Consider the following 17,177-nt stretch of genomic DNA (forward strand, 5'->3'; position numbering starts at 1 on the left):
AGGTGGAAGAAAATCCGTCTCCTTCCCTTAATTGCAGGCGCTTGGAAGAAATGGAAAAATTAAAGATAAGAGGACGCGTGGTAATCGGCTGCTGCGGGACTCCAGGCTCAGCCCTGAGCCGTGAAAGAAGCGGCATCCGGTTTAAAAGGAGAATTGAAAGCGACAGTAAAATGATTTACACCTGCACGTAGGCGCGCGGAAACGAGGAGGCTGGTGACGGCGGCGCTTGGGTGTGTTAAATAATAGCGAGCAGCAAACGATAATAAAGAGCTAAATAATAGTTAAAAAATAAAGAGCAGCAAATGATAATAAAGAGTTAAATAATAAAGAGTGAAATACTAAAGAGTGAAATAATAACGAGGAGCAAACGATAATAAAGAGTTAAATAATAGTGAAATACTAAAGAGTGAAATAATAACGAGGAGCAAACGATAATAAAGAGTTAAATAATAGCGAGCAGCAAACGATAATAAAGAGCTAAATAATAGTTAAAAAATAAAGAGCAGCAAATGATAATAAAGAGCTAAATAATAGTTAAAAAATAAAGAGCAGCAAATGATAATAAAGAGTTAAATAATAGTTAAAAAATAAAGAGCAGCAAATGATAATAAAGAGTTAAATAATAACGAGCAGCAAATGATAAGAGTTAAATAATAGAGCGAAATAATAATGAGCAGCAAACGATAATAAAGGGTTAAATAATAAAGAGTTAAATAATAGAGTTAAATAATAAAGTTTAAAAATAAAGAGCGGCAAATGATAATGAAGAGTTAAATAATAAAGAGTGAAATAATAGAGTTAAATAATAAAGAGTTAAAAAATAAAGAGCAGCAAATGATAATAGTTAAATAAAAGAGTTAAATAATAGAGTTAAATAAGAGTTAAATAATAGAGTTAAATAAGAGTTAAATAATAGAGTTAAATAATAAAGTTTAATAATGAGCAGCAAACGATAATAAAGAATTAAATAATGAAGAGTTAAATAATAACGAGCAGCAAACGATAATAAAGAGTTAAATAAGAAAGAGTTAAAAAATAAAGAGTTAAAAAATAACGAGCAGCAAACGATGTGTCTCGGTGGTTTGGCTTGAAGAAAGGAGCCTCAGCTGCGGCAGGGAGCTTGCCGGATTTTTATTCAATTAATAAATTAAAAGAGCGTAAATAATAAGGAATAAATTCTGGGGGCCGGACCCCGTGGGGAGGCTTGAGCCTCAGTTCGCCTGGGTGTGGATTTTTGGGCAGGGGGATGATGTAGAAGTTGCAGGTGGGTCTCTAACAAGCCAGGAACTGATGAAAAAATTTTTTTTGTTGTTGTTGAATTTCTTTTCAACCCCCCCCCCCCCCCGAGCTCTCTGGGGAAAGGGGAGGGGTGGTGGGGGTGGCGGTGTCTCCCTTCCCCTCCGCTGGAGAAAACCTGGTGTATCTCAGCAGCGAAACTCCTCCGGCGCTCGCTTTCACCTCCCTCAGGGCCGGAGGCACCTGCAGGAAGGGGAACAGCCAACGGGCAAGACCAACCCGGAGAGGAAAACGAAAGCTGCCCCGTCATCCTCGTCGCCAAGACCATGGCTGCCGAAAGTTTCCGCGACGAAGCCTCCTGCTCCATCTGCTTGGGCTTCTTCCAAGACCCCGTCTCCATCCACTGCGGCCACAACTTCTGCCGGGCGTGCATCACCCGCTGCTGGGAGGAAGCCCAGGAGAATTTTTCCTGCCCTCGGTGCAAAGAGACGGCCCCGCGGAGAAACCTGAGACCCAACCGGGAGCTGGCAAAAATCATCGAGATAGCCAAGAGGCTGAGCTTGCAGGCGGCCAAAGGAGGGCCAGGAGGGGAGAGGCTGTGCCAGAAACACCGCGAAGCTCTGAAACTTTTCTGCGAGGACGATCAGACTCCCATCTGCTTGGTCTGCAGGGAGTCCCAGGCTCACCGGCTCCACGCCGCGGTCCCCGTCGAGGAGGCTGCGGAGGAGCACAAGGTGGGAGGTGTCGGTGAGCGGAGTGTGGGGATGGGAAGGGGGGGTAGGGGGTGGGGGATGTCGGGGCGGGGAGTTGCCCTCTGGGCTCGCAAAACATCTGGATTTCCATCCCTTGCAATCTGTTTTCTGCGGCGTGGCGTGAGCGCTGGAATCGCCGTCACCCTCCCCACTGCTCCGTGGACCCCGTTTCTGGTCACCCCAAGTGTCCTGAAGGGTCTCATTTCCGCACCGTTACGCATAAATCGTACTGGGAAGGAGCCCAGGAGCCCATCTAACCCCAACTCCTGCTCAAAGCAGGGTCCACCTACACCCCCTCGGACTTTTGGGGTGCAGGAGACGCTGCCCGGAAACGTCGAGGACAGAATCTCGCCTCACGGTGCCGGTGTGCGAGGCCGGGTTGGGTTTTTCCAGCGCGTCAAAGCTCCGGGCACCAGTTTCACCACACGTGGCCGTGGTGGTTGTTGTGAAACCTGATTTCGCTGGAGGCGGGAAGAAAAAAATATTTCTCTCGTCGCAGAGAGCCCCCGTCCCGATCTCGTCACACAGGGGTGATGGAGGGGGTCGTCTCCCCGCCATAAACTGCCTTGGATGTCCCAGCCAGGCTTTGAGGTTGGGACCCAAAGCACATTCCTCGGCAGCTGAACGGAGCAAACAGCCCAAGCTTTTAATCTTTGGGCCGGGACTAAGCACAGGCTGAACCCCGGCAGATGCCACCCATCATTTAAAGCTCCTTTCCTGCCGATTTAGTCCTTTGCCCGAGTCTTTTCCGACCTGTTCCATGAATTTCACCCTTTGTTTGAGCATTTTCCCATCTGTTCCATGAATTTCACCTGTTGCCCGAGTCTTTTCCGACCTGTTCCATGAATTTCACTGTTTGCCTGAGTATTTTCTGACCTGTTCCATGAATTTCACCCTTTTCTTGAGTCTTTTCCGACCTGTTCCATGAATTTCACCCGTTGCCCGAGTCTTTTCCGACACGTTCCATGAATTTCATCCTTTGCCCGAGTCTTTTCCCATCTGTTCCATGAATTTCACCCTGGTTGTTGGAGGAAACGGCCTGTCCTGGCTGCCCTGCTCTCTCAGAAATCAGGGTTTATTAATTCCCAGAGCCAGATTATCATTAATTAAGCGGTGTATAATCTGACTTTATACGAGATAAACCTGGGTAGGTGGGATGAGGGTAGAGGGATGGACCTGCTAAAGGAAGAAAATGCACCAACAAGACGTTTCTTCTCCACTCAGGAGAAATTCCAGGCTCACGTGAAGGTCCTGAAGGACAGGAGAGAAAAACTTCTGGGGCTGAAAATGGCCGAGGAAGGGAAAAGCCGGGATTTCCTCGTAAGTGTCTGTCCCCGGGGTGGTGAGGGCTTCCTCCTTTTCCTTTCGTTTTTCCCTCTGGCCGTGGGGATGGATGTGGAGACACAAGATGCGCCACGGCCAAAGATCACGATTCCATCGTCCCTTGTGCACTCACGGGGGTAAAGTCTGGGTGGGGTGACAGCCCGTGCCCAGGCTGGATTAAAAAACTCCCATTTTCCCCGTGTCTCCTGCTCCTCGGAGAGAGCTGTGCTGGATTTTGTTAAACTGGGAGGCTGTGTTGGATTTTGTTGTGTTATTGCTGATCTTTTTCTTCCTCGGGTTGCTCGCGTGTGGGACACGTTTCCACGTTCCCCTTATTAATACGGACAGAAAATGGAAATCACCCGATTGCTTTTTTTTTTTTTTTTTCCCCTTGTTTTCCCTTTCCCTGACCTCTTTATGCTGACTATTCTGTTTTATGGTTTTATTTCGTATCTTCCCTTGTTGTTCAAAGGTCTGGAGCGTTTCGGGTACAAAGGTTAGAGTCCGTGGGAAATGGCTTCTGACGGCAACGTCAGGAAAAAAAAAAAAAAAAAAAAAATCTTAATTATTCCTCTGCTCTGCAACGGGCGCTGGAATTTATTGCGTTACAAGTCGTAACGTTTTCTCCACTATTTCTGGCCCCAGCCCTGCCTCTCCCTCGCGTGCGTCGCTTCTCGTTGCAGGAACGAGTGGAAACGGAGAGGCAGAAGGTTGTGTCTGAAGTCAAGGAGCTGCACCAGCTCGTGGAGAGGCAGGAACGTCTCCTCTTGGACCGGCTGGCAAAGCTGGACCGGGAGATCCTGAGGAGACAGGAGGAGACCGTCAACAAGCTCTCGGAGGAGATTTCCTCCATCGGCGAGAAGATCCACGAGCTGGAGGAGAAGTGTCAGCAGCCAGCGTCTGAATTCCTGCAGGTGAGACCTCAGGTCCCTCCGGAGACCGTTGGCACCCGTCGAGGAGTCAAATCAATTTTAAAATGCATTTTTCAAACGGCTGGTTGGTTGGTTTTTGTTTTGTTTTGTTTGGTTTGGGGTTTTTTTTAAGAAAAAAAATATGTTTTTCTTCAGGCCCAGCTTGAATATTTTAAATCAAGCACGGTCTGTTTACATGGATTCACCCACCTGGTTTGTACGTGTTTGCATCCAAGTTTCTTCCTACGCGCGGCGGAGAAACAACTTGCCCTCACCTTGTCTTTAGGTGACCAAACCCATCACCCGACCCACCCCCAGGCTCCGGTTAACTCCTGATTTAAAACATTCAAACGCGCTGAAGCGTGGGCGCTTACAACACCCGTCCTTGGAAGACACGGAAGGCGGTGGGTGATGGCGGGTCACGACGACGAGTTGCTCGTTAAATGACGTCGCCGTGACCTCACCTAACCCCCCCCCGGCAGAGTTGCAAACCCTGTGTGGGCAGAGCAGCGTTGAGGGACCCATTTTAGACCCGTAATTTAGACAGAGCAAAGCCTCGAGTAGCCCGAGGTCGCCCCACAGCCCAGCGGTAGCTACTTGTTGTTTACTCTCAGGCTTAATTTTGCTCCGACCTAATGCTCCCTCTCTCATCTTTCCCTTGTAGGACAGCAGAGACATCTTGAGCAGGTTTGTGGCTCCTTTTTTTGGTGATGTTTATGGTGTTTAACTCTACGGTGGTGACTCCAAAACCCCGGTGGCACTTACGGCCCCTGGGGACTGTGTAGAGGTGTAGGGGACAACTAAGACCTCGCAAAAAGTCCAAGTAGGACGCTGAAGACCAGGGAAAGATGGGACGAAGGTACCTCCAGCTCCTCCTCTACAATCCATCCAGAACTACCCATTCCTGGAGGGCTGAGCTTTGTGGTGAGCCCGTCAAAAATAACGAGCCAACAGCTAAACATTGGTGGATGTTTCAACACTAAGGAATTCCTCCGGGTGGAAGAGAACTTCCACCCCTCTAACAGACCTCTTGGTGTCCTCTCTGGACACGGATCGAGAAGGTGGGTTCCTGGAAAGGCAAAAATGGGCAAGGAAAGGCTTTTTTTTTTTTTTTTATTGCCTGCATTTCCCTCGATGCCGAGCGCTGTTGGTTGTGATTGGCCTTTTACCACCCAGAGGCTCTTCATTGTTTGGGGACCAAATCGATGCGTTCTCTGGGTCAGCAAACCCTTCTCTGGGAGCTCATTGAGTGCCCCAAGACCATCGCTCTCGTCCTATTAATATTTATTATAAGAAATCCCAGTGGAAAAATCGCTCGGTGCATAATGACAGTGAAGAGTGAGGGGAGTATGGCTGGAAATGTCTTCCTTCTTTCCAGGCTTGAGAAAGATGGTGCCCAGAAGCCAACCGAGACATCGCCTGAGCCGGAAGAAAAACCCACCGGTCCTCCTCAGAAAAATCTTGTCCTCAAAGAGATGCTGATGAAATATCAAGGTACAGAGAAAACCAGCGAGGAGATGGGGGGGGGGGTGGTTTGGGGCCCCGATCTGCCCGCAGCAAGATCTACGGAAGGAGTTTCTCGGCGTCCACCGGAGAAATCCTGGCGAAATGCCGTGGAGAGACGCTCCCAGCTGCAGAGCTGGAGCCGTATCGGCCGAGCAAGAAGCAATTAGTCTGGTTGATTACGTGAGAGAGGGTGAATTTTTCCTCCCGGCACAGCTTGGGGAAGCGTCGGGTCAACAACACCTTCGGAAATTCCCTCTCTGAGCGAGGCCGAAGGTGAAAATTGCAAATATTTCCAGGTGGGAATTCAAAAAAGGGAAGACACGGGACACCTGATGCTCATTTTATCTTTTTTTTCTCCCCCCCACGTGCCTGAGATGCTCATTTTCTCTTTTTTTCTCCCCCCATGTGCCTGAGATGCTAATTTTTTTCTTTTTTCTCCCCCCATGTGCCTGAGATGCTAATTTTTTTCTTTTTTCTCCCCCCCATGCGCCTGAGATGCTATTTTTTTTCTTTTTTTCTCCCCCCCATGTGTCTGAGATGCTAATTTTTTCTTTTTTTCTCCCCACCATGTGTCTGAGATGCTAATTTTTTCTTTTTTCTCCCCACCATGTGCCTGAGACTCTCATTTTCTCTTTTTTTCTCCCCCCCACGTGCCTGAGACTCTCATTTTGTCTTTTTTTTCTCCCCCCATGTGCCTGAGATGCTAATTTTATCTTTATTTCTCCCCCCATGCGCCTGAGATGCTCATTTTTTTCTTTTTTCTCCCCCCCATGTGCCTAGATGCTAATTTTCTCTTTTTTTTTGCCCCCCACATGCCTGAGACGCTCATTTTCTCTTTTTTTTTGCCCCCCACGTGCCTGAGACGCTCATTTTCTCTCTCCCCTTGCTCCTCCCCAGTAAGTTTGACGCTGGATCCAGAGACGGCTCACCCCCGGCTCGTCCTGTCCGAGGATGGCAAGCGCGTGCGATGGGAGGACACTCGCCAGCCCGTGCCCGACAACCCCAAGCGCTTCGACTCGTCCCGCTGCGTCTTGGGCCGCGAGGGTTTCCGCGAGGGGAGGCATTACTGGGAGGTGGAGGTGGGCGATGGGGAAGCCTGGGCCGTTGGCGTGGCCAAGGAGTCGGTGAGGAGGAAGGGACGGATCAGCGTCAACCCCAAGGTGGGGATCTGGGCGGTGGGGCAGTGCGGGAGCCAGTGCCAGGCTCTGACCTCTCCCACCATCCCCATCTCCCTGCTGGCTGCCCCCAAGGTCATTGGGATTTACCTGGACTACGAGGAGGGGCGAGTGGCGTTTTTTGACTCCAAAAACGAGGCCCCGATCTTCACCTACCCCCCGACATCCTTTGCTGGGGAGAAAATCCTCCCCCTGCTCTGCCTGGGGAGGGGGTGCCAGTTCACCCTCTCCCCCTGACCCCCCCCCCATGGGACAGCATCCACTCGAGTCTCACTCGGCGTCTGGGGAGACCGCGGGGGGTTCATCACCCCGTAGGGGGCTTCTGGGAGCACGAAGGGGTGAAAATTTCCCCTTTCTCCGTCGTTTATGTCAACAAGAAGCATCGGTTGGTTCAGAGCTTGTACAGAAGAGGGGCTGCTCTGCTCCCCCTCAAAAAAAAACTCGCATTGCTCTGTCATTGGGCCGCTCTCCCGGCGACGCTGCCCTGGTGAATCCTCCCAAAACCCTCTCCGGAGGGGGAGAGGGACAGAGCTGAGAGCTGAGCCCAACACCTGCCGAGTCGGTCCCCAGTTTCCCAGTTTCCCCCCTTCAACACATCCCTGCTGTATGCTGGACCCTTTTTTTTTTTTTTTTTTTTTTTTTTGTGGTCTCACCGCGCGGCTGAGCGTAGACGGGGTGATGGAAAACTTGGTGGTGGCTTCAAGTTTTACGTGTCGGCAATAATCCAACCCAGGGGCGAGATGGGCAAGGCCTGATCTGGCGCGGAAAGGGGAGTTTAAATACCCCAAAGCACCCGCATCCCTGCGTGGGATCGGGGCTCAGCGACGTGCGGATGTCGCAAGGACTCCGAACGCAGCCACCCAGGCCACGGGTCCCGATGGAAAATAATTAATTTTATCTAGAAACGGCTCCGCAAGCGCGCGGAGGAGGATTTAATTCTCTGATTAGAGGGAGCCCAGGTTGAGCAGACGGCGCGGAGACACGTCTCCTGTAGGCGCTTAAACCCAAGAGCAATAAATCCTTCCCAAGGCAGACTTGGCTTGAAAAAAGCTTCGTTTGCCTCCGCTGCCAAATCGAAACCACGGAAACCTGCCCCAGAGACTTTCCGGCGTATAAAATGAGTCTAGATGGCAACGGTTGGAAAATTAAACGGAACTTCTGGTTTTTTGGGGGAGTGTTATCTTTGCGCAGCGTAAACACCCAGGCAACTTTCATTCCCGTGGCTTTTTAATTTTATTAAAAAACGATTAAGCCAACGTGGCAACCTTGGTACTTTTTGTCACCGTTTTCTTTAAAAATTGAAATTTTAATGAATATGAGGTGGTGAGCTAAATCAAATGGAGTGAACTAAAGATTTAGCCTCAGAGCACGGAGTTTTTGCCAAGGACAGGTTAATTCTTTCTTATTTCTGCAATGAATAATTAAAAAAAAAAAATCGCACAAATCTAAAAGAACATGGGAACAACCAGTTCCCGAAGGTCGCCTGGGCTCCTAAACGCCTTTCTTCATTCACCTGCTTCAGAAATTTTCCGAGGAATGGAAAAACGGCAACTTTAAAACGAGAATATTCCACCAGGCCCAAGATTTCCTTCAAAATTTCCTTCAAAACTTGGCCCCAAGCAGCGGCGGGTGATCGAAAAAAGTCTCGCCGGCTCCCGCGCACCCAAGCACATACCAAAAAACTCCGCGTCGGAAGCTGCTGCGACGCCCCACGATTAAATATTTAATTTTTTATTTTTTTTTTTATGGCGAGACCAGCTTCGCACACGCAAAATTCACACCCCAAGCGTTCTCGTCGCGCCCCCCGGGGAGAGCGCGTCCAGGAGGAGCAAAACCGGTTCCTGATAATAAATGGCGCGCGAGGCGGAGCGAGGGGCGGGTTTTGCTTGTTTTTCCTCAAAAAAAATACCCTGGATGGGGGTAAATCGGGGGAAAACCGCTGCGATTCTGCGAGGGGTAAACTGCTGGGACGACTGTTCTTGCCCCGGGGGAAGGGCTGAGGTGGAGGGGGCCTTGAGGACCGGGCAAAAAAAGTGAAAATAAATGAAAAAAAGTTAAAAAAAAATCAATAATCGGTTTATTTGTGATCAAGCACTTGTGTAACGAGTTGTGTACAGCCTCCCTGGTGGTCTAGTGGTTAGGATTCGGCGCTCTCACCGCCGCGGCCCGGGTTCGATTCCCGGTCAGGGAATATCTTTTTTTTTTCCCCCCCTCCCAAATTCCTTTTTAATTTTTTTTTTTTTTTTTCCATATTATAACAAAACGCCCCCTTAGAAGCATCTCCTGCCTCCTCGTGTTCTTCCTCACGCGTGCAACCTGACGCAGCCCAACCGCATCTCTTTGATTTAGAGATGGGTGGTTTTTTTTGTTTGTTTGTTTGTTTGTTTTTTTTATTTTTTTTAAATGGGGGTTATTTATCATTTAGGAATTTTATTTGATGCGGGTAGCAGCGAGAAGTAATGCAAAGCGTGCAAAAAATCTGAGAGAAACTGGAAAAGGGAATATTTTCGGGGGGACAGAAAAAAAAAAAAAAGGAATAATAGAAAAAAAAGAAAATAAAATAAATGACCAGCTCCCCAAAATAAAGGGAAAAAAAAGGAAAATTCAGTGTTTCTGCCCGGTTTCGAACCGGGGACCTTTCGCGTGTGAGGCGAACGTGATAACCACTACACTACAGAAACGCTGCCCGCACCTTGCCCGCACCCTGCCCGCACCCTGCCCGCACCCTGCCCCGCACCCTGCCCGCACCCTGCCCGCACCCTGCCCGCACCCTGCCCAGCTCCACCTCCGAACCCCCCCAACTCGCCTCCTTCAAGGGCTCCTCCAGATTTATTTTATTTAAAAAAAAAAAAAAAAAAAAAGCCTGAATTTGGTTAAAAAAAAAAAAAATTAAAAATTTAAAAAAAAAAAAGCGAAAGGAGAATTTCCGCGCTCTTCTCTGGGACAAAACACTAATTCGAGTTCATTTCTGCGGTGAAATCGCAGCGCGCTGGGATGGGTTCGGCCTCAGGGGGAAGCGCGGAAGGAGAAAATGATGATTTTTATGGAAATTAGCCCAAAATGAGACCTGTCAGGAGTGGGATTTGAACCCACGCCTCCACACGGAGACCAGAATACCCAAGCGAGGGGAAGGCGGAGCCTTGAGTCTGGCGCCTTAGACCACTCGGCCATCCTGACGTGAGGGATTTGGGTCAGAAAAGGGATTATAGCGATGCTAAAAAATTTAATTTTTTTTCTTTTTTAGTTTTTGTTTTGTTTGCTGTTTTTTTTTTAAAAAAAACAACAAAAAAACGGTGATGATGGACCTGGGAGGAGCGCTGGAAAATTAGGAATTATTTTCAGTTTTGTCGGGGGAAAAAAAAAAAATTAAAAAAAAATTAAAAAGTTTTAAAAAATTTAAAAAAAAAACAACATTAAAAAAAATTAAAATGTTTTAAAAAAATTAAAAAAAAAAAAATTAAAATGGAAACAAACGCCCAACGTGGGGCTCGAACCCACGACCCTGAGATTAAGAGTCTCATGCTCTACCGACTGAGCTAGCCGGGCTGCTAAAAAACGCCTTTTTGTCCCCATTTTGGTGCCGAATTCGGAGGGTTTCAGCTTCTTTAGCAGCGCTGGGAGTGAGGTGAAACATCCCGGTAAAGATTTAAAAAAAAAAAAATTAAAAAAAAAAAAGGTTTAAAAGAAAAGAAAAAAAAAAAAAGACATTTTGGAATTTTTGCAAATTTTTGCCATTTTTGCCGATTTTTGCCATTTTTTTTTGCCGATTTTTGCCATTTTGGGGCTTGAATTGAAAACGCTACGAAACGTTTCGCGCTTGGCGGCAAGTAGCAGGGAGGCGGAATCCGTGTTAATTCCGTGGAAAAAAAAAAAAAAAATTATTTTGAATTTTTTTTTTTCCACGAGGTTTTTTTGGTCCCTTTTTGGGACCAAAAAAAGGGGTTTGGGGGAGCCCCAAAAAACATCGCGACGCGTTTCTGTAGTGTAGTGGTTATCAGGTTCGCCTCACACGCGAAAGGTCCCCGGTTCGAAACCGGGCAGAAACAGCCCAAAAAATTTTTTTTTTTTACTTTTTTTTTTTTTTTTTTTGCATTATGCATCTCAATTTTCCCCCCAAAGGCAGCGCTTTTCCCCCCAAAAAAATTCAGTTGCAAAACAGGGTTTCTCTGAGCCCCAAGCAACTCGACTGCGGGTGTGGAGCTGTGCATTATTTTATTTATTTTTTTTTTTTTAAAAAAAAGGCAAAAATCCTGAAGAGACGGGAAGAAATTTATAAATTTTTTAATTTCAGAAAAATTTTATGTTGCTTTTCCCTGACCGGGAATCGAACCCGGGCCGCGGCGGTGAAAGCGCCGAATCCTAGCCACTAGACCACCAGGGAACTGATTTTTCACCCCAATTTTACCCAAATTACCCCAAAATTTATTTTTTTTAACCTCAAATTTTACCCAAATTTTACATCGGCGCCTCCCATTACCCCGACTGAAGCTGCTCTGCTTCGCCAGGAGAATCAACCAAAAGGCAAAATTATTTTTTAAAAAAATTAATAATTTTGAAAAATCGCTGAATTAATTAAAAATATTTATTTTATATAAAAACAGCTCTCCCTGGTGGTCTAGTGGCTAGGATCCGGCGCTTTCACCGCCGTGGCCCGGGTTCGATTCCCGGTCAGGGAAAATTTCTCTAAAATCGAGCAAAAACTATTTTACACAAGGAATTATTTTTCCGGAGTGTAGAAAACAGCGAATTATTTTTAAAAAACCGCAATTTTTCCTCTTTGTGAGTCCCCCAGGGGGGTTTTGGGCCACACCTCGAATAAACCATCATCCTCCTCATCGCCCCCAGCGTGGGTGGCTGCAAGAAATGGTCATTTTCTGAACCTACCGACAAATTTTGAGGGAAATTTCGGCAGAAAAGGAGCTCACGGAAGGTGGGGGGTGGAAACCCGGATCTGGGGGGTCCCCCCTACCCCCCCACATCGCGTTTCTGTAGTGTAGCAGTTATCACGTTCGCCTGACACGCGGAAAGTCCCTGATTCGAAACCAGGCGGAAACACTCTTTTTTCTTTTTTTTTCTTTAAATTTGTTTTTTTTAAAGCATCTCGTGAATTTTTCCCTCCTTGAAGCCCTTCAGCAAAACATCGTTTCCAAACCCAGAACGGGACGAGGTGGAAATCAAAAAGGCCCATTCCCCGTGTGAAAAAAAAAATTCATTTTTTACGTCGCCGCGCCCGCGTATACACGTAACTTTAAATATATGGGTGAATTCTTTAATTTTTGCAAAAAATAAAAAACAAAACAAAACATTAATACTCAACAAAAGAACTTTCCCCTTTTCTGTCTCTTGGGGTTTATGATGGAGGAACCCAACTCAACACCAAATTCAGGGATTGGGGCACAAACGTGTTTTTCTCCGGATGGGCCCGCGGAAGCGAGTGGCTCAGTTTGTTAGTTTTTTGGTTTTTTGGGTGTTTTCCAGAAAAATAGGACTTTTTTCCGCCTGGTTTTGAGCCGAGGAACTTTTGTGGGAGGCAAAGGCCTTGTGGGTGGTGGGGGGCGGCTCCGTGTTTTGGGGTGATGATCCTCAAGCTGGAAACAGGTAGAGAAAAATGGGGCAAAAACACGTGGTTTTGGGGAATCTGAGCTGGGGGAGAGTAACATGGGAGAGGGATGAGTTACCCAGAAGGGTTTGAGGTCTTTGGGAGCAGCTGGTGAGGGAAAGGTCAATATATTTCATGTACGGTGCAAAAAAACCCTGAATTCACCCCGTTTCTGTAGTGTAGTGGTTATCACGTTCGCCTCACACGCGAAAGGTCCCCGGTTCGAAACCGGGCAGAAACATCAAATTTTGATGAATTTTCCCTCATTTTCCAGCTCTTGAAGGAGCTGGGTCATTCCATGAGAACGTGGTGACACCCAAATATCCTTTTGCTTTGGCCAAGTGGAGAAGGCACCTTGGCCATGCCGCGTGCAAAGGCGGGATTGAAGTCCCCAACCCTTGTTTGGGGTATTTTTGGCGAAGGCGCCTTCATGATGTTTGTTTATTTATTTTTGGTTTTTTAACTGCCACAAAAAGCAGTCGGAACGGTGGAATTCCATCTGTCCATCCAAAGGAGCCGGTGTTGGGTTTCCCTTGGGGCTTTGAGCCCATCTTGAAGACACCACAGATGGGTGTTGTCCAAGGGGGGAGTGATAATTCTTTGTGGTTGTTGGTTTTTGAAGACGTGGATGAGTGTTGGCCAAGGGGGGAGCGATAATTCTTTGTGGTTGTTGGTTTTTGAAGACGTGGATGGGTGTTGGCCAAGGGGGGAGCGATAATTCTTTGTGGTTGTTGGTTTTTGAAGACGTGGATGTGTGTTGGCCAAGGGGGGAGCGATAATTCTTTGTGGTTGTTGGTTTTTGAAGACGTGGATGTGTGTTGGCCAAGGGGGGAGAGATAATTCTTTGTGGTTGTTGGTTTTTGAAGACGTGGATGAGTGTTGGCCAAGGGGGGAGCGATAATTCTTTGTGGTTGTTGGTTTTTGAAGACGTGGATGAGTGTTGGCCAAGGGGGGAGCGATAATTCTTTGTGGTTGTTGGTTTTTGAAGACGTGGTTGGGTGTTGGCCAAGGGGGGAGCGATAATTCTTTGTGGTTGTTGGTTTTTGAAGACGTGGATGAATGTTGGCCAAGGGGGGAGCGATAATTCTTTGTGGTTGTTGGTTTTTGAAGACGTGGATGTGTGTTGGCCAAGGGGGGAGGGATAATTCTTTGTGGTTGTTGGTTTTTGAAGACGTGGATGGGTGTTGGCCAAGGGGGGAGGGATAATTCTTTGTGGTTGTTGGTTTTTGAAGACGTGGATGTGTGTTGGCCAAGGGGGGAGCGATAATTCTTTGTGGTTGTTGGTTTCCGAAGACGTGGGGGGGAAAAAAAAAAAAAAAAAAAAGAGTCAGAAGAAGAGGGAAAAAAATGACAAAAAGATGTGGGGAGTGTCTCTAAGAATGGGAAAAATTCCGTGACCGGATTTTTGCTCAGAAATACCCAAAATATGAGCCCCGGGAGGGGCCCCCGCGGGTTTCTGTAGTGTAGTGGTTATCACGTTCGCCTAACACGCGAAAGGTCCCTGGTTCGAAACCAGGCAGAAACACCTTTTTTTCTTCTTTTTTTCTTTTTTTTTTTAGGATTGTGGGTGTGTGGGGTTTTTTTCCTCCCTCCTCTACCCTTTCCCACCCTATACAGGACACGCGTGTGCTCTCGGAGATTTAATTCAATGGTTGTTTTATGCTGCTTTCAAGTTCTGACATGGCCAAAGGGTTGGGATGACTCTTCTTTCAACTTTCGCATCCATAATTTTTTATTTAATTTTTTTTTTCCACATGGATAAAGAGAAATAATTTCCATTTACAACCCCTCATATTTTTTCCATCAGCAACTTCCCTGCTGCCCTCACTCAGGGGAGCATCAAAAAAGAGAGCCCAGGGTGGGAATTCTCCAGAATTGGGGGGATCGATGCCGAGGGGGTAGAGTTTTCCCGCTGCACGATGGTGCTGTCGCTGCATGACGTTGATTTTATCCCTGGGACGCTGCTATTTCTTTGACTTAAATATTTCTCAGCTCTTCCTCTTGCATCTTTCTTCTCCCATCCAGCCTCTCTCTCGCTCGGGTTAAATTTCTTTCCATCTTTGTCTCACGGCTCAGCCCCATTCCTGGATGTTTTACCCGAAGAAATCATTTTTGCTGCGTTCAAACCCAAGCAATGAGTTGGTTGCCTCCCCTCCTCCCCAACACATTTTACATTCCTTCATCCCACGAACGAGCTGAAAACAAGAAGACTGGGTGGAGGGAGGGGGAGACTTTGCAGTCACGCATTCCTGCTTCTGGATGGAATCGTTTGTTCTTGGGACATGACCTAGAAGAGCGGCCAAAAATCTCAGGCCGTACATTCAATTAACTCCCTGAAGCACGACCCGCCGCCGTTAAATCTGGGCTTTTCCCTCCTTGCTCCATCTCCGCTGACCTACATCGTGGGGCTTTCGTTAATTATCGCTCTTCGTTTTTCCATTCTTCAAGAAATTCAGATGTAAAGAACCTGGCGCTTTTCCCGCTGCGCTGTTTTCATCCCCCTCCAGAATTATTTCCATTCCGCTCGCGGGTTTGTGCCGATAGGACGTTCCCTGTGGTGCGGCACGTTAGGAGCTGAAGCGAATCTCTTCTGAAAATGAGATTTTTCTGTAAAATTAGGAGATCTGAGAAAGAGAGGAGAGAAGGAGAAAGAGGAAAAAGAGAAAGAGGCCCGTGTAATGACCAAACTCTTCAAATGGGGGAAAAATGTCAAAAAAAAAAAAAAAAACCCTCGGTAAATGATCTCACGTTCTCCTCAATCCCAAGGACCAGACTGATTTTTTTATAGAGCTACTAAAATGTCAGTAAATCTGCTTTTTTTTTTTTTTTTTTCCCCCTTATACCCCACTCAAGAAACGGAGAAATTTGTGATTTCTGGGGTGTTTTTCCCCCTCCCGGTTGAACGCGCCGCGATGAACGTTGGGAAGGACCTTCCAGTCCTGATGGGACCAAACACAAACTCCGAGTGTTTTGGGGACAGGGTGTCCCCAGGATGAGTTGGGGAGGGAAAAAAAATAAATAAATAAAAATATTTAATGGCTGAAAAAACTTTTCTGGGGTCATTTTTTGGAGTCGCAGGTGCTGGAGAAGCCGCCGCGAAGGGCTCGACGCTGGATGGTGGCAGAAGATAAACCCAAGGCGGTGGGAGGATTTTTACCGCGGAGTTGCTGAAAGGAGGAGGAGGAGGAGGAGGAGGAAAATAGGCTGAGACCCCCCCTCTGCGCATCGAGAACGACCCAAACCTTTTCCTGACGTTGTATTTGGGGGAAAAAAGGCAAATTTTAGAGCTCCCTGGTGGTCTAGTGGTTAGGATTCGGCGCTCTCACCGCCGCGGCCCGGGTTCGATTCCCGGTCAGGGAAAATATTGAATTTTTAAATTTATTTTTTTAAATAATTTTATTTTAAATTTTATTTTTCAATTTCGTGGAACCGGCCGCGCAACGCGGAGCACATCCCGATCCCGGGTGCAAAGTCTGTCTGGGGTCAGACCAAAGGGGATTTGACACTCCAGCAGCCGCAGTGGGAAAAAAAAAAAACCAAATCTGGGGGTTTTGTCCGAATTATTTTTTTTTTTTCTTTCCTGGAATCAACTTTTCCTCGCCCCCCCCCCCCTCCCCACCCGCCCATCGCGTGATCCGGGGTCAGGAGCTGCACCATCCCCTTTTTCGCCAGAGCCCGGCTAGCTCAGTCGGTAGAGCATGAGACTCTTAATCTCAGGGTCGTGGGTTCGAGCCCCACGTTGGGCGATTATTCTTTTTTTTTTTTTTTTTTCCCCCTCCCTCTCCAAAAAAAAAACCAATTCTGAGCTGGTTTCACACAGGACAGAGCTCCAACAGCGGGAGATGGGATGGCAAAGGGGAAGAAAGGAGATGGAAATTATAGTGGCCTTCCCTTTCTCTCAAAGGAGGAAAGATCTTCTTAGCTTTCTCACCCTTTCCATCTTTATTTTTGTTTTTTTTTTTACTCCCTTTTAAATTCTCCTTCAACCTCTAGCACTGCAGAAAGATTCACACTCACTCTTGCCTCAAGCCCCAACATTATTTATTATTGTTTTCTGCAGTCTCTGAGCTCTGTAAACCTCGACAGGTTGGAACTGGGTCATAAATAGGAGTAAATCCACCCCCCCAGGGGAACAACAGGGTGTTTCCCTGCTGCTCTTAAAGCGTCTGAGACGTCCCAGGAAATCCACATTTTTCAGTTTACAGCCCAATGCTTCTAAACACAAGGGGAAAAAAAAAAAAACAAACAAAAAAAACCCAACACCAAACCCAAAAAACAAGGAAAAAAAAAAAACCAACACCAAGCCTATTTTCTTTTATTTAAGGCCATAGATTGAGAGAATCCCTCTCGATTTAGACCAAAGCCTTTCGCTCAGCAACAGAGGATCTTACAGCAGGGATGGAAACAAGCCGAGCTTTGAGCTGGGATTACACCAAGCTCCTCCCCAGAGTTATCTGGACCGGGATGCGCGTTGAACTCACTCAAGGATCCGACCCTCTGGGAACTTTCTCTGCTTGTTCTTTGGTTCTGGTTGCCTGGAGGAGTTGAGCTTGGCTTTACGCTTGAGAAAACGGGGGTATCATCCGTGTCGGTGCTGCCAGCACAAGAACGTTGGGTTGGGTTGGGTTGGGTTGGGTTGGTCCAGGCGAAGACAAAGGCCTTGGGAAATAACTTG

The 17,177-nt window shown here is 47.3% G+C and overlaps 2 protein-coding genes and 11 non-coding genes across 13 annotated transcripts in view; 8 read left to right on the forward strand and 5 right to left on the reverse strand.

The window, feature by feature from the left end:
- The window catches only part of LOC141972579 (uncharacterized), a 710,276-nt gene that overhangs the window by 272,736 nt on the left and 420,363 nt on the right, over positions 1-17,177 (reverse strand). The window lies entirely within an intron of this gene.
- Positions 1,394-9,657, forward strand: LOC141972614 (E3 ubiquitin-protein ligase TRIM39-like). The gene is made up of 6 exons (XM_074930536.1): positions 1,394-1,970; positions 3,213-3,308; positions 3,995-4,225; positions 4,887-4,909; positions 5,601-5,716; positions 6,626-9,657. The coding sequence occupies exons 1-6, from the start codon at positions 1,563-1,565 to the stop codon at positions 7,138-7,140; spliced, it is 1,389 nt and encodes a 462-aa protein (XP_074786637.1). The 5' UTR covers positions 1,394-1,562; the 3' UTR covers positions 7,141-9,657.
- Positions 9,023-9,094, forward strand: TRNAE-CUC (transfer RNA glutamic acid (anticodon CUC)). Its single transcript has one exon. It is a non-coding gene; the product is annotated as a tRNA-Glu (tRNA).
- On the reverse strand, positions 9,512-9,584 carry TRNAV-CAC (transfer RNA valine (anticodon CAC)). The gene has a single exon. It is a non-coding gene; the product is annotated as a tRNA-Val (tRNA).
- TRNAL-CAA (transfer RNA leucine (anticodon CAA)) lies at positions 9,972-10,080 on the reverse strand. The gene is made up of 2 exons: positions 10,043-10,080; positions 9,972-10,017 (listed from the first exon to the last, which is right to left on the reverse strand). It is a non-coding gene; the product is annotated as a tRNA-Leu (tRNA).
- TRNAK-CUU (transfer RNA lysine (anticodon CUU)) lies at positions 10,377-10,449 on the reverse strand. The gene has a single exon. It is a non-coding gene; the product is annotated as a tRNA-Lys (tRNA).
- Positions 10,877-10,949, forward strand: TRNAV-CAC (transfer RNA valine (anticodon CAC)). The gene has a single exon. It is a non-coding gene; the product is annotated as a tRNA-Val (tRNA).
- Positions 11,213-11,284, reverse strand: TRNAE-UUC (transfer RNA glutamic acid (anticodon UUC)). Its single transcript has one exon. It is a non-coding gene; the product is annotated as a tRNA-Glu (tRNA).
- TRNAE-UUC (transfer RNA glutamic acid (anticodon UUC)) lies at positions 11,508-11,579 on the forward strand. Its single transcript has one exon. It is a non-coding gene; the product is annotated as a tRNA-Glu (tRNA).
- Positions 12,671-12,743, forward strand: TRNAV-CAC (transfer RNA valine (anticodon CAC)). Its single transcript has one exon. It is a non-coding gene; the product is annotated as a tRNA-Val (tRNA).
- TRNAV-AAC (transfer RNA valine (anticodon AAC)) lies at positions 13,955-14,027 on the forward strand. The gene has a single exon. It is a non-coding gene; the product is annotated as a tRNA-Val (tRNA).
- On the forward strand, positions 15,791-15,862 carry TRNAE-CUC (transfer RNA glutamic acid (anticodon CUC)). The gene has a single exon. It is a non-coding gene; the product is annotated as a tRNA-Glu (tRNA).
- TRNAK-CUU (transfer RNA lysine (anticodon CUU)) lies at positions 16,176-16,248 on the forward strand. Its single transcript has one exon. It is a non-coding gene; the product is annotated as a tRNA-Lys (tRNA).

Source organism: Athene noctua, chromosome 34 (genome assembly GCF_965140245.1).
Source record: "Athene noctua chromosome 34, bAthNoc1.hap1.1, whole genome shotgun sequence".
In the NCBI taxonomy this organism is placed as follows: Eukaryota; Metazoa; Chordata; class Aves; order Strigiformes; family Strigidae; genus Athene; species Athene noctua.